Source organism: Octodon degus, unplaced genomic scaffold (assembly GCF_000260255.1).
Source record: "Octodon degus isolate 3935 unplaced genomic scaffold, OctDeg1.0 scaffold00080, whole genome shotgun sequence".
NCBI lineage: Eukaryota > Metazoa > Chordata > Mammalia > Rodentia > Octodontidae > Octodon > Octodon degus.
The window spans coordinates 11,094,896-11,107,246 of record NW_004524656.1 but is presented as its reverse complement, the minus strand read 5'-3'; the positions used below and the strand labels follow the sequence as shown (position 1 = coordinate 11,107,246).

At 40.2% G+C, this 12,351-nt stretch overlaps 2 protein-coding genes across 2 annotated transcripts; one reads left to right on the top strand and one right to left on the bottom strand.

Annotated features, from left to right (window-relative positions):
• Positions 1-5,079: 5,079 nt before the first annotated feature.
• On the bottom strand, positions 5,080-5,391 carry CUNH11orf71 (chromosome unknown C11orf71 homolog). The gene has a single exon (XM_004636555.1). It carries the CDS (start codon positions 5,389-5,391, stop codon positions 5,080-5,082), a length of 312 nt encoding a protein of 103 aa, XP_004636612.1.
• A 1-nt stretch (position 5,392) lies between these two features.
• Rbm7 (RNA binding motif protein 7) lies at positions 5,393-7,527 on the top strand. The gene is made up of 3 exons (XM_023721165.1): positions 5,393-5,839; positions 6,682-6,844; positions 7,439-7,527. The coding sequence occupies exons 1-3, from the start codon at positions 5,744-5,746 to the stop codon at positions 7,525-7,527; spliced, it is 348 nt and encodes a 115-aa protein (XP_023576933.1). The 5' UTR covers positions 5,393-5,743.
• Positions 7,528-12,351: the final 4,824 nt, after the last annotated feature.

Below are 12,351 nucleotides of genomic sequence, written 5' to 3'. Positions count from 1 at the left end.
GTCTGCCTCAAAACTGCATGAGGATTTGGAGGAACAAATACATACACACAGCATAACAATCCTAAATGGCCATTCTTTCAGAGTTGAGGGGATGAGTAGAAAACTTAAACATCCTAAGAGAGTCTACTTCATGCCATGCTAGCCAGTAGTTCAGGACAATACAATGAATAAGAGCAATGCCCCTCATACAAAGGGAAACATGCCAGTAAATTACAAGTAGCTTTTTAAGAAGCATGGAGTGATTTTTTGAACTACTTTTAGAATTCATTATGGCAGTATTACCATTGATAATTATCACGAAGACAGTGCTGGAGCAAGTGAGAGCTGGACGGGCACTGGGCAACTGTGTACCTCACTGAAGAAAACAAGCACGGGCAAAGGAGATCCTAAGATGTTGAGAGGCAAAATGTCATCATATGGATTCTTTGTGCAAATTTGCTGAGGAGCACAAGCAGCGTCCAGATGCTTCTGTTAACTTCTTGGAGTTTTCTAAGTGCTCAGAGAGGTGAGAGACCACGTCTGCTAAAGAGGGAAATTTGAAGACATGGCAAAAGTGGACAAGGCCCGTTATGAAAGATAAATGAAAACTTACATTCCTCCTAAAGAAGAAACAGGGCTGGTGAGATGGCTCAGTGGTCTAAAGCACCTACTTAGAACAAGCTTGGCAAAGCACAGGGACCGCGGTTCCATCCCCCAGCACCACATGCCAGCCAGCCCCGCCCCCTGGTGGGCTGAGCTGGCCCCCCCCCAACACAAAATAAAATTTTAAAAGAAACAAAAAAGTTCTAGGATCCCAATGCACCCAAGAAGCCTCCTTCAGCCTTTTTTGTTCTGAGTATCGCTCAAAAATCAAAGGAGAACATCCTGGCTTCTCCACTGGTGATGTCGCAAAAAAAAAAAAAAAGCTTGAAGAAATGTGGAATAAAACTGCAGCAGATGACAAGCAGCCATATGAGAAGGCTGCTAAGCTGAAGAAAAAGTATGAAAAGGACATTGCTGCTTACCAGGCTAAAGGAAAACCTGATGCAGCAAAAAAGGTAGTTGTCAAAGCTGAAAGAAGAAAAAGAATGAAGAGGAGGAGGAAGAGAAGGAAGATGAGGATGAAAAAAGATGAAAAGGATGAGGATGAAGAAAATGAATAAGTTGGTTGTAGCACAGTTTTTTCATCTATAAAGCATTTAACCCCCCCATAACTCACTCCTTTTGAAGAAAAATATTGAAGTATAAGGCTGTGTAAGATTCGTTTTTAAAATGTACCATTTTTTTTGTTGTTGTTGTTAACACATGATTGAATGTGTATTTATTTTTTGAATGTGTCCTTAGCTAGCCCAATCCTAGTGGTATTTTCAATAGCCTCTAACCTTGCCTGGTACAGTGTGGGGGTTGTAAGTTGGCATGGAAATTTAAAGCAGGTTCTCATTGGTGCATAGCACAAATTATATATGAGGACGGAGGTTTTTCATCTTCAGCTGTCTCTGATGCAGCTTATATGAAATAATTGTTAACTGAATACCACTGTTTAATTGCAAAAAGAAAAAAAGTCAACTGTTTTGTTGACATCCTGAATGCTTCTAAGTAAATACATTTTTTATTTAAAAATATATCACTGGTATTAGAGTTCATTTTGTGTATTTATGTGGATTTTTAATAATATGGTTTACTTTAGGTAACTTCATGGAAAGATGTTGGTTTTTGCTTCTCCAATAAGCCTTGGTGACTTGACACTGTAACTTGGATGTCAAAACAAGAACTTAGATCTACTCATTTAGACTTAAAATAATGGAACATTTATGAGGAGTGTCTCCTTTTGCCAAACAAGCACAGTATATTAATTTTTTTAACAATATACTATTACTTACCCAATCCCTACTCTTGATAACTCTGTCAGAAAGTCATTCTCTATTGTGCTTAAAAAAAAAAAACAAAAAACTAGGGAAGAAAAACAACAACTAGGCATTCAAACTCAGGGAGCACAGAGCTACATCTCCAACCATTCTGTATATTGAGATAGTCTCACTAAATTGTCCAGGCTGGCCTCCAACTACTTTGAGAGAGTCTTGCTATATAGGTCAGGCTGGCTGTGAACAAGCTGTGTAGCTCAGGCTAGCCTTGAACTTACTGAGACCCTCCTGCCTCACCCCCCTAAGCAGCTACTGTTACAAGTGCGGATCACCTGATGTGACCACTTCTGGGTAGCCTTATGTCAGATTTTTGTTCCCTCATTTGTAAACCTCAGCCTCATTCCATGACCAGCTAAGAAAAATGATCTAAAGACAATTTATTGCTAAATCATCTCCAAGATGACTATATGCAGCCAACTGGGCCAATATCTTAAATTGTGAATGGTGGGTGTATTTTGTCCCAGCTACAGGAAAGTGACTAATAAGAAATGACGGCACAGGTTGATTACTGCAGCAAACTAGGACACTCCAGGGAAAGGGGATGCTATTACTCACACAACTCTCCGGTGGCGGAATTACCAGGTGGTAGGATTACCAGCATGCACCACCGCACCTGGTTATCCAGCCCTACTTTCCATTAGAATTCCTTTGACAAAATCTTTGACAGAACTCAGTCTGTATTTGAATTTTCTGATAACTAATGTTGTACCTCCCAAGGTGTTATTTTCCACTAATAGACATGTTTAATAAATGTCTAACTTAAGAAAGTTCTCCATACTTTTAGCTTCAATTTTATTATTCTGGTTCAATCTAAAACCCATAGTAACCAGACATGGTGGCCCATGCCAGTAATCCCAGGACTCCAGAGGCTGAGATAGAAGGATCACAAGTTCAAGGCCAGCCTCAACTACACAGCAAGATGCTGTCTCAAATGAACAACAAAACCAACTCTCTCCATATATTTGTGTAGTTTTTTTATGTATTTGGTACAGGGTGTCACTACACGGTACATGGTACAGGGTGTCTTATCAGACTTGTAGTGATCCTCCTGTTTTCAGCCTCCTCAGCACTGGGATTACAGGTGTGTGCCACCATGCCGACTCATTGGCCAGCTCAGCACACCTGGATGGGGGGCCTGGGCAGCACGTAGTGCTGGTGATTGAACGCTGGTCCCTGTGCTTGCCTAAGCAGGTGCTTAGTCTACTGAGCTATCACACTAGTCCTATAGTTACTTTTCAACAATGAGTTTTCATAATACTCAGCCAAAGGCATTCACTGTGTATTATTAGCTAATTTTTTAGGTATCTGGAATAGTATTAGTTATATATTACTGCCAGGAAAACTGAGCAAATGGTCACTCAGATAACTTGTACTGTGTGGCTCTAATGAGGAACCTTAGTGAAAGGCTGCAACATTCTACCATTTTGTAGCTGTCTGACCTTGGAAAATTTACTTCATATCTTTTATCAGAAAAAAATGATAGTATAACTTTGTCCTGGACGGATATGAGAATAACATAAGAGCATTCCATTAATTACAGTCAGGGTCCTTATCTATCTTTTTCACTATTTTATCCCATTCACCTAATACAGGCAGTAGCATGCTCAGAATGAATCCATAGTAACCTCAATAAACAATGTGTAATGTCTCCTAGACACATTGCCTGGCAAGTATTATACAATAAGAAGCTAATATTATTTTCTTAACCTTCCTTCCTATAATCAGGTTTCTAGACCTCTGTTATGGAAGTTCTCCAATTTATGTTTATTTTTTTGTTTTTTTGAGACAGAGTCTTGCTCTGCAGCTCATGCTGGATTTGAGCTTACTTTGTAGCCCATGTTGGTCATGAACTTGAGCCTACCTCCTCCATTGCAGCCTCTCATGCTGGATTACATACATGTACCACTATGCCCTGCCTGGTTTCTCTTTTTCTAATGTGATAATAGCTATTTTAAGAAAGCCTACACAGACAAAAATCTACTGGGAATAAAGCTAGTCTTATTTGCTTAAAGAATTGGCACTTAAAACTCTTTCAATACCATTTAGCAAAGGGAATAATTTAAAGACTATTAAGGCTTAGGTTTTTTTGGTGGGGGTATCAGTAATGGCCAACACAGAAGTTTGGTGTCTTAGGTATTCCCTAAGATATAAAACATGGAGAGGATGGAACATGTCAAGTGCTGGGGAAAAAAATGAATGGAAGGCTAAGCCAGTTTATCAAAATGGAGCATTTCTTTTTTTTTCCGCTAACCCAATACAATGAAGAGTTTGAGGTAAAGAGGAAGAAAGCTATGAAAAAAAGCTCGAATTAAAAGTTTCATATACAATAGTCCTTTGCTATTACACAATTCAACTTTTGCAGAGTCATTGTTTTGTGGGATTTAAAAAAAAAAATAATAATCTAGGGCTGGCAAGATAGCTCAGTGGACTAAGCATCTGCTTAGGCAAGTGCAGACAGTGGTCCTGGCACCACAGGCTGCACTGCATTGAGCTGGCCACCCAGACCAGGAGTGGTGGCACACATCTGTAATCCCAGCGCTGGGGAGGCTGAGAACAGGATCACTACAAATCTGAGCTGCACTGTGAGACCCTGTACCAAAGACATTGAAAAAAACGAAATTATTTATCATGGATTTTTCGCTGTATTGTGGGATGTTGCAGTACCGAAAAGTATACATATGTTAAAATTACGTAGGTTTACGAGTTTAGAAAATGGTTAAGAACACTGTGTTTTTAAAAGTGTGGGAAAGGCTTATAAGAGTGTGGGGAAATATGAATATTTAAGGCTTTAAATATATATAAATACTAAAATAAACGTAACGTCGCTACTTCCCTAATGATCTTAGGGGTGTTTGGAACGTAACCTCGGTGAGACACCACTGGAAAGGTAATCACAAGACGAGTTATAGAATTGCTGCCCAGCTACAAAGAAAATCCCTTCTATTTCCTTCCCGAGCTGATCTTTCCGACTACATTTGGATTAACTTAGTTTTCTTTGAGTTAGGCTGTATTAAGAGCGCATACATAATTTTTTATATTAAAATGAAAATGTATCCTTTTAAAAAATAAAACTGCTGTTACACCAAGAAATGGTATTAGAGTGGCCTTGTTTGCAAGCTGAGCAACGGGAAGCACTGGTTTTAGGCTGAAATGCGAGTCGAGGGCCTTCCAAGCGCACTTAACAGACTGGGCGCGCCCTGGGGATCGGGTAGGGAGCGAATCTCGGGGGGCGGACTCGGCTCCCGCCCTTCACCTTTCTGCCTTTTTGAAGGCGGGTCGGGCCCCCAGGCACTCGGCGGCCTTCGCTGGGGGCGCCCAGTCGCACCGCCCGCCGAGGCCCGTGCCCAGGCTCAGGTCTGCCCACGAGGAAGCCGTCTCCAGCGACCATGGCCAACGCTGAGGCCGAGGGGCCGAGGCCGGCTGGGGAGGAGCTGCGGGCCACCCAGTTCCCTCGATCGCCGGCGGACAGTGTCACGTAGTTCAGGGCCATCTTCGAACACTACTGGCAGGACCTACGTTGCGTCCGTGGGTCAGGGCAGCTTCCTCGCCGCTCGGCAGATCACTTCAGCCCGACCCTGACGTACAGGCCACCACCTACGCCGGACGCCATAACTAACGCGAAGCCCACGGAGAACCCAACTTGGGCCTGTGCGCAGGCGCACTGAGCGCAGGCGCACTGCGCGCGCGCACGCCCACACCGCCCGCAATCGGGCGTGACGGACGTTTACGTCAGGGCGTTTACGTCAGGACGCCGGCGCGCCGGGACGTGGGGTTTTCGAGTTTGCTCAGACGCTCTGTCGCCCGCGACCCTTCCGCCTGGGTGGGGAGGGGGAGACGTTGAGATGGGGGCTGCGGCTGCGGAGGCGGACCGCACTCTCTTTGTGGGCAACCTCGAAACGAAAGTGACCGAGGAGCTGCTTTTTGAGCTTTTCCACCAGGTGAGTGGCGGGTGGGGTCAGCCCCGTGGCCTTCGGTGGCCCTGGTTGCTAGGGCCCCACGGCCAGCCCGCGGTCCCGGCCGGAGCGTGGCGGTCAGCAACCCCGCGCGTGGGCTGGCTGGGGACGGAGGCGCCCCGGGGCGGCGGGAACGCGGCGCTCGCTCGCCGGGTGTCGCTTTATTATCCACCGCACGCAGGTGGAGCCGTCCGAGAGAAGGCGAGAGGCAGCGGAGGAAGCCGCCGGCGGGCGTTGTGGCGGGCGGGTTCGGGCGCAGGCTCGGGGCGTGCCTGTCTCCGGCTTTTTAAGGGTCGCTTGTCTTTGGTTCGCTTTCTGTGTCTGCTAGCGCCTGAATCAGTTACGGAGTTGCATTATTATTACCATAGCTTGAGAACCACAAATGCCACGTAGAAAAGCAGCTTAGTAGTGTTCTGTATTAAAAGGCGTGAAAAGTTCTCCTAAGCACCCCTGTGCTCCCAACCCAGTCACCCCCATCACTGGTTATGTATGATTCATCGATGCAGAAGGAATTTTTAGTGTGAGAAAATCACTTTCATGTACTGTCGTTTCTCTTTTCCCATGCAGTGGGAAAATGCTACCTGTTGGTCACCTTTTAAAGTTATATGGTGTGAAAAGTCACTTCGCTGAGTGCGTTTTTAGCCCCTATTGGCCCGTTTCTTCAAATAAGTTCATTTAAGATTTTCAGTCTGACCAAAGTAAAAAGCCGTTTTCTTTTCAGTTTTTGATTATGCGTCTGTTTTTAAGCTTTGTGTTCTCTTTTTACTTGTGAAATTTTAGTGTTTCTTTGACATTGCCTTATTTAAATTCTCAACACTTTTTTGTAGGCTGGGCCAGTAATAAAGGTGAAAATTCCAAAAGATAAGGATGGTAAACCAAAGCAATTTGCGTTTGTGAATTTTAAACATGAAGTATCTGTTCCTTATGCAATGAATCTACTTAATGGAATCAAACTTTTTGGAAGGCCCATCAAAATTCAGTTTAGATCAGGTAACTCTTCCATGATAGGGGGAGAAGGGTTGTTTGCTACTATGCTTTTTGTTTTTAAATTTATTATTCAGTTTTAAGCAGCCATTTTCTGGGTAAAATACTTAGCCTTAAAAAATAGACTTAATCTCTCAAAATGGGTTACATTGACACATGGATTTTGATAATTTAAAATTTAAAACTTAAAAATTTCAATATGGTTCACTGAAAATAAATGACAAGCTTTATTAAAGGCATTTGAGTTTGGATTCATGCTTTTTAAAGGAGTATGTGTTATTTTCTGAAAGTGCTTATTCTGGCTGCTTTGTAAGTTACTTTCTCACATTTCAATTCTTGATCCTGTAAGGGTGAAACTTTCTGTGTATTCTGTCTTACAGTTTAGTGAGAGGTCTGGAATATGGCTAGGCTGCATGCTTACACAAGAAGTTGCCCTGTTTGGAATGCTTTGTTTTGCTGTCTGGTATTACATACTTTTAAAACTGTAAAGAAGTTTATAGTAACTTGAAATTTTTAATTTTAAACTGTAATTACCCCTTTGGGGTGTGGAGAAATACTTTGAAATTAAGTTTTCTATTTGAATTCTTGAAATTATTTTAGGAAGTAGTCATGCCTCACAGGATGTCAGCTTATATCCCCAGCATCATGTTGGAAATTCAAGCCCTACATCTACGTCTCCTAGCAGGTAATTTTAATTTTTTAATGTTTATCAGTATGTATTTGCTGTACATATTGGTTACCTTCAGTGTGTGTGGCACATCCTGATTCTTTTTCCTTTCCTCTGACTTCCCTTCCTCTGTACTCCTGTCTTCTCATTCCCTGCCCAGTGGTAGGCTGTCTGACTTCCTATTTTGTATTGTCTTTTATTTTCCTCATTAAAGTATGTTTTTGGGTTTTCCATGTAAGAGAAACCTTGAGATGTTTTTGTGTCTGATTTATTTCATTTAATATGGTCTCAGGTTATATCCACTTTTCTACAGGTGACTGAAGTTACCCTATATGTGGCTAAACAGTGTTCTATTGTGTATAAATACATTTTCTTTATCTGTTTATCTGTTTATGGACATATAGGCTACTTCCAGAATTTAGCTTTTATGAATTGTAAATTTATTTTTTTTTGTATTTTTAGGGGTCTACAGGGTTTTCAGGGTCTCACTATTAAGATCCTACTCGTAGTGATCTGCTTGTGTACAGCCTCCCAAGAGCTGGAGTTACAGGTGCACGCCACCACGCCCAGTCTCAATTGTCATCTCAGCACACCCCAGGGGCAGGGCTGGCACGGCAGGCCTGGCGATCAAACCCTGGGCCCCTGGGCCTGCTTGCAGGTGCTTTAATCTGCTGAGCTATTTGGCCGGCCCTCTTTTGGGTTGTAAATTTAGGTGTTCGTGTAACACTGGAGTATGTCTAACTCTTTTGGAAAGATACTTAGAAGAGGGATAGCCAGGTCAAATGAAATTTCTAGTTTTAGTTTTTTGAGGAGTCTCCATAATCATTGTACGATTGTACTAGCGTACATTTCTACTAGCAAAGTAGAATCCCATAAACACTCCTGACTTGCCTGTGCTTGTTATTTGATTCTTTTTTTTTTTTTGATTCTTGATGATAGCCATTCTTCCTGGAGTAAGATGTAATTTCTTTTGTGATTTAGACTTATCTAATGGCTAGTAATGTTGAACATTTTTCAATGTGCTGGGATCCAAATGTAAGCAGTGTGATCTAGCCTTGGTATTGATATATTGCCACGTGTAGCTTTAAATCTAGATTAAGATATATGTTAGGTATATATTTTATGACACTCTGCTTACAGTGTCTTTAGAACTATAATTAGTTTTGCAGTGAACTAGAAGAAAGTGCTTTGACAAAATTTTGATGGTAGATGTTATAGATGAGGAACTAAAAGATGCCTGTGTAGCTAGTAGTGATTTTGGTAGAGCCTGGATGATGGTCTCTTTCAGAATAGGCTGTACTTGAGATTGCGGGAATTTTATCCTAAAAACAGTAGGAAGGCGTTAAAATGTTTTGAGTAGGTTGGTGGTGGGAAGTTTGAATTTTGTTTTAATTTTCTTCATTTTTTAAAGAGAATGTAAAAACTAGTAAAAAAAATAGAAACGAAGAATTTCACTAAACAAAATGATAGCAATTCAACGATGATTGTTATATTGCTTATTGTTGCTCAGATTAATTGTTCAGATAACCAGATAAGCCTGTAAAATTGGTCAAAAAATGGTAAAAAATTACAAAGGAGAAAAAGAAAAGTAAGCATTAGTTGCTCCTTTCAACAGACCAGCAGAATGCAGGATCTGAAAGGTACAGTGGATACTGTGAAACTGAAAGAAAATGTTGCAAGGGAAGGAGCAACTGGGGAGAGGGAAAGGAAAAAGGAAAGAAGGAGGTAAAGGAAATGTGTGTGTGTACATAGTATAGTTTGGATAATTACACTGCTGTTTCTGCTGGTCTATTGAAAGGAAGTTTATATTTTAAAGAGATGTTTGGTTGTAATGAAAGAATAACTTAGAAGGGACAAGAGTAAAAATAAGCCATGTGGGAAACTGATGGTGGCAAGGTGTTGGTAGTAGAAGTAGCATAGCGCGAAAGTTACCTGAACAAAGTTGGTGATTTGAACTAAGGAGAAGGCAAGAGCTGGAGATAATTGTAAGACCGTGAAGGGACAGTGGAGAGGGGGATTATATGAGCAAGTGCTTATACAGAAGCACTACTTTCCCACCTTATAATTTATTGGGGGGAAATATACAGGTAAATAGTTTCAATCAAAATTTTAACACTACTTATAGTATAAATTATGATTAAGTATTAAAGTAGAGAACCTCTACTTTTCTTATCTCCACTGGATCTTTAATCAAAACTGTAAGAAATAATTGGTTGTTACCAGAACCTATTCTCTTTTCATGTATTAGTACATGTCTAACTAGTTTCTCAAAATAAATCTAAATCTTCTCTCTCTATTATGCTTTCTTTGTCCTTCATAACTAGTCTATGGAATCCTTTCCATTTTAGTTTTCAGTCTGGTCCTGTGCATTAGCTCAGAGATTTGTAAGTTTTTCTATGAAGGGTCAGGTGATTAAGATTAGCCATAAAGAAAAGAGCTTGTAATGTTCCAGTAGAAACTTTGTTTTACAAAACTATTTGGCCCACTGTAGTTTGCGCATCCTTACACTAGCCCTTCCCTCAGCTGAGAATGTTTGGCCTCCAGGTCAGTTTACTAGTCAGCTTTTACTTCATATGTTTCTTTCCTAGCCAGATTGTCCTTTACTAAAATAGAACCTTATTTTTCACCTCCCCTGGATCTTTTACTTGTACATTGTATAACTTAATAATCATGTGAAATTATGTTTGTGTTCTTATCCTTGCTTTAGAACAGACCTTCCCATCTATCTTACTAATTTTCAACTTTGAGAAATGTTTTGTTGATCATTAGAGTTTAATAAATATCTGTTGAATGGTTATATGTTTTCTTTTTAGCAGATATGAAAGGTCTGTGGATAGCATGTCACCATCATCACAGATAATTCAGAGATCATTTTCTTCTCCAGAAAATTACCAGAGACAAGCAGTGGTAGGCTAATGCTTTTACAACCTCACGTGTTAAAATACAGTCATTCTTAAAATATTCATGTTATATTGTATAGCTGATTTTAATTTTGTTCATTTGGAAATTTTATTTCTGGGGTTGGAGGTACTTGGGATCGAAACTGGGGATACTACCACTACATACGTCCATTTTTAAAAACTTCTATCTTGAGGTAAGGTCTAAGTTGCCTAGAATGGCTTTGAACTTGGAATCCTGCCTCAACCACCTAAGGCAGGATTTACTGAGTAGTAGGAGTTATTGGTGTATGCCACCATGCCTGCAAATTTAACGTCTCAAAGTTTTGTTAGACTGACCTTTATAGATAGGATAATACTTTGTTTTTATTGGGCTGATGTGTATGGATAGAAGACAAGATAACTAGGAAACTTCATTTTACATGTATATTTTTCCTCAGTAGTATTTACTGCATATATATATAAATATTTGAACATTAGTTTCTGAAACTTTACCTATCTGAATCATAAATTTAGCATAAATTTAATATGTTAATATGCTTGAGTTTCCTAGACCAGCTCCTTCACTTTTTGATCACTTTTTGTAACATCACTACAAGGTGAGTTGGTTAGGCTGGTCTGGAACTCCAAATCTTGCCTCAGCTTACCATTGTGCCAAGATTACAGACATGCCCCACCATAATTGGCTCTTAGCTATTTAAGTTTTATTTACACTCATTTACCACATCCTTTTTTCTTTTTTAATCTTCCATAGTTCTTTAACATTAATTAATTATTTTTTAATAATGTGTTTGCTACAGAGTTTCACACTACACAGCTTGGACTCATAGTGATCCTCCTCTTTTCAGCCTCCCCAGTGCTGGGATTATAAACGTGTGCTACCACATCTGGTCTTGGTGGCTGGCTTGGTGTACCCAAGGTGGGGCCTGTGTGGCATGCGGTGCTGGGGATTGAACCCCAGTCCCTGCACTTGCCTAAACAGGAGCTTAGTTGGCTGAGCTATCTTGCTGGCCCTCATTAATTTTTTTTAAAATTTATTTTGCCCAAATCACAATCTAGGCCTCTGGTCCCTGGACTTTTACAGTGTACTGGTTTGCAAAATAATACTTATGCACAAGCAGAATTTGGAAACCACTGGCCTAATAAGTTATCATGCTTCTATCCAAAGTAATATTATCAACCCTATTCTGTCTTTTGACTGCACTTATACTTTCCATTGTTTACAAGTTGTCAAGACTTTGTTAGGTTAGTAATGAGGAAATCCCATTATCTGATTCTAATAAACTCTTCTAGCCTTGATATTACTATTGTTTCTAAGATCTGTAACCTCTTTCAGCCAGAATTACTTGGTGTTCTTTTAACACCGTTTTGTGCTGTCCTTTTATTTTTGTCAGCAGTTTTCTTTCCTTGGCATAGCTGCCCTTTGAAATATTTTCCTTAAAGTACTTCATTCTTTTAATAAGCAGATCATAGGATACCTTTGTGAATCTTTTCCTAGTGATGCTGAGCTTTCAGTTTTTTATGTGATCATTACATAGTGATTTGTATTACAATTCTTTTGTATGAACTTTTCTAAGTTACGTTCTTCAGAGCAAGGGGAGCAAGGGGTAGTATTTTTGTGCAAGTATCTTTATACATTCAGATGAACAGAGAGATTGATTGTATATTGCATTTAACTTAAAATCCATCCAGGCCAATAATAATGAATCTTTTAGAGCTTTTAATAACAAACAGCCCACTATGGCATAGTTTACTGCCACTAGTCTAGGCTGTTTTGTTAATTGTGACTGAAATATATAATTAGCTTTGATATCTAGGAATAGTTGCAGGTAAACATCTTTTTCTTTTGCTTCAGATGAACAATGTTTTGCGACAAATGCCATATGGAGGCAAATTTGGCTCTCCACATGTGGATCAATCAGGATTTTCACCATCGGTTCAGTCACATA

Bases quoted from the DNA above. Each gene is read 5' to 3' on its own strand.
- CUNH11orf71 (XM_004636555.1), bottom strand. From the start codon at position 5,391: ATGGCCCTGAACTACGTGACACTGTCCGCCGGCGATCGAGGGAACTGG.
- Rbm7 (XM_023721165.1), top strand. From the start codon at position 5,744: ATGGGGGCTGCGGCTGCGGAGGCGGACCGCACTCTCTTTGTGGGCAAC. The intron at 5,840-6,681 runs GTGAGTGGCGGG...ACTTTTTTGTAG, and splicing joins TTTTTGAGCTTTTCCACCAG to GCTGGGCCAGTAATAAAGGT. The intron at 6,845-7,438 runs GTAACTCTTCCA...AAATTATTTTAG, and splicing joins CAAAATTCAGTTTAGATCAG to GAAGTAGTCATGCCTCACAG.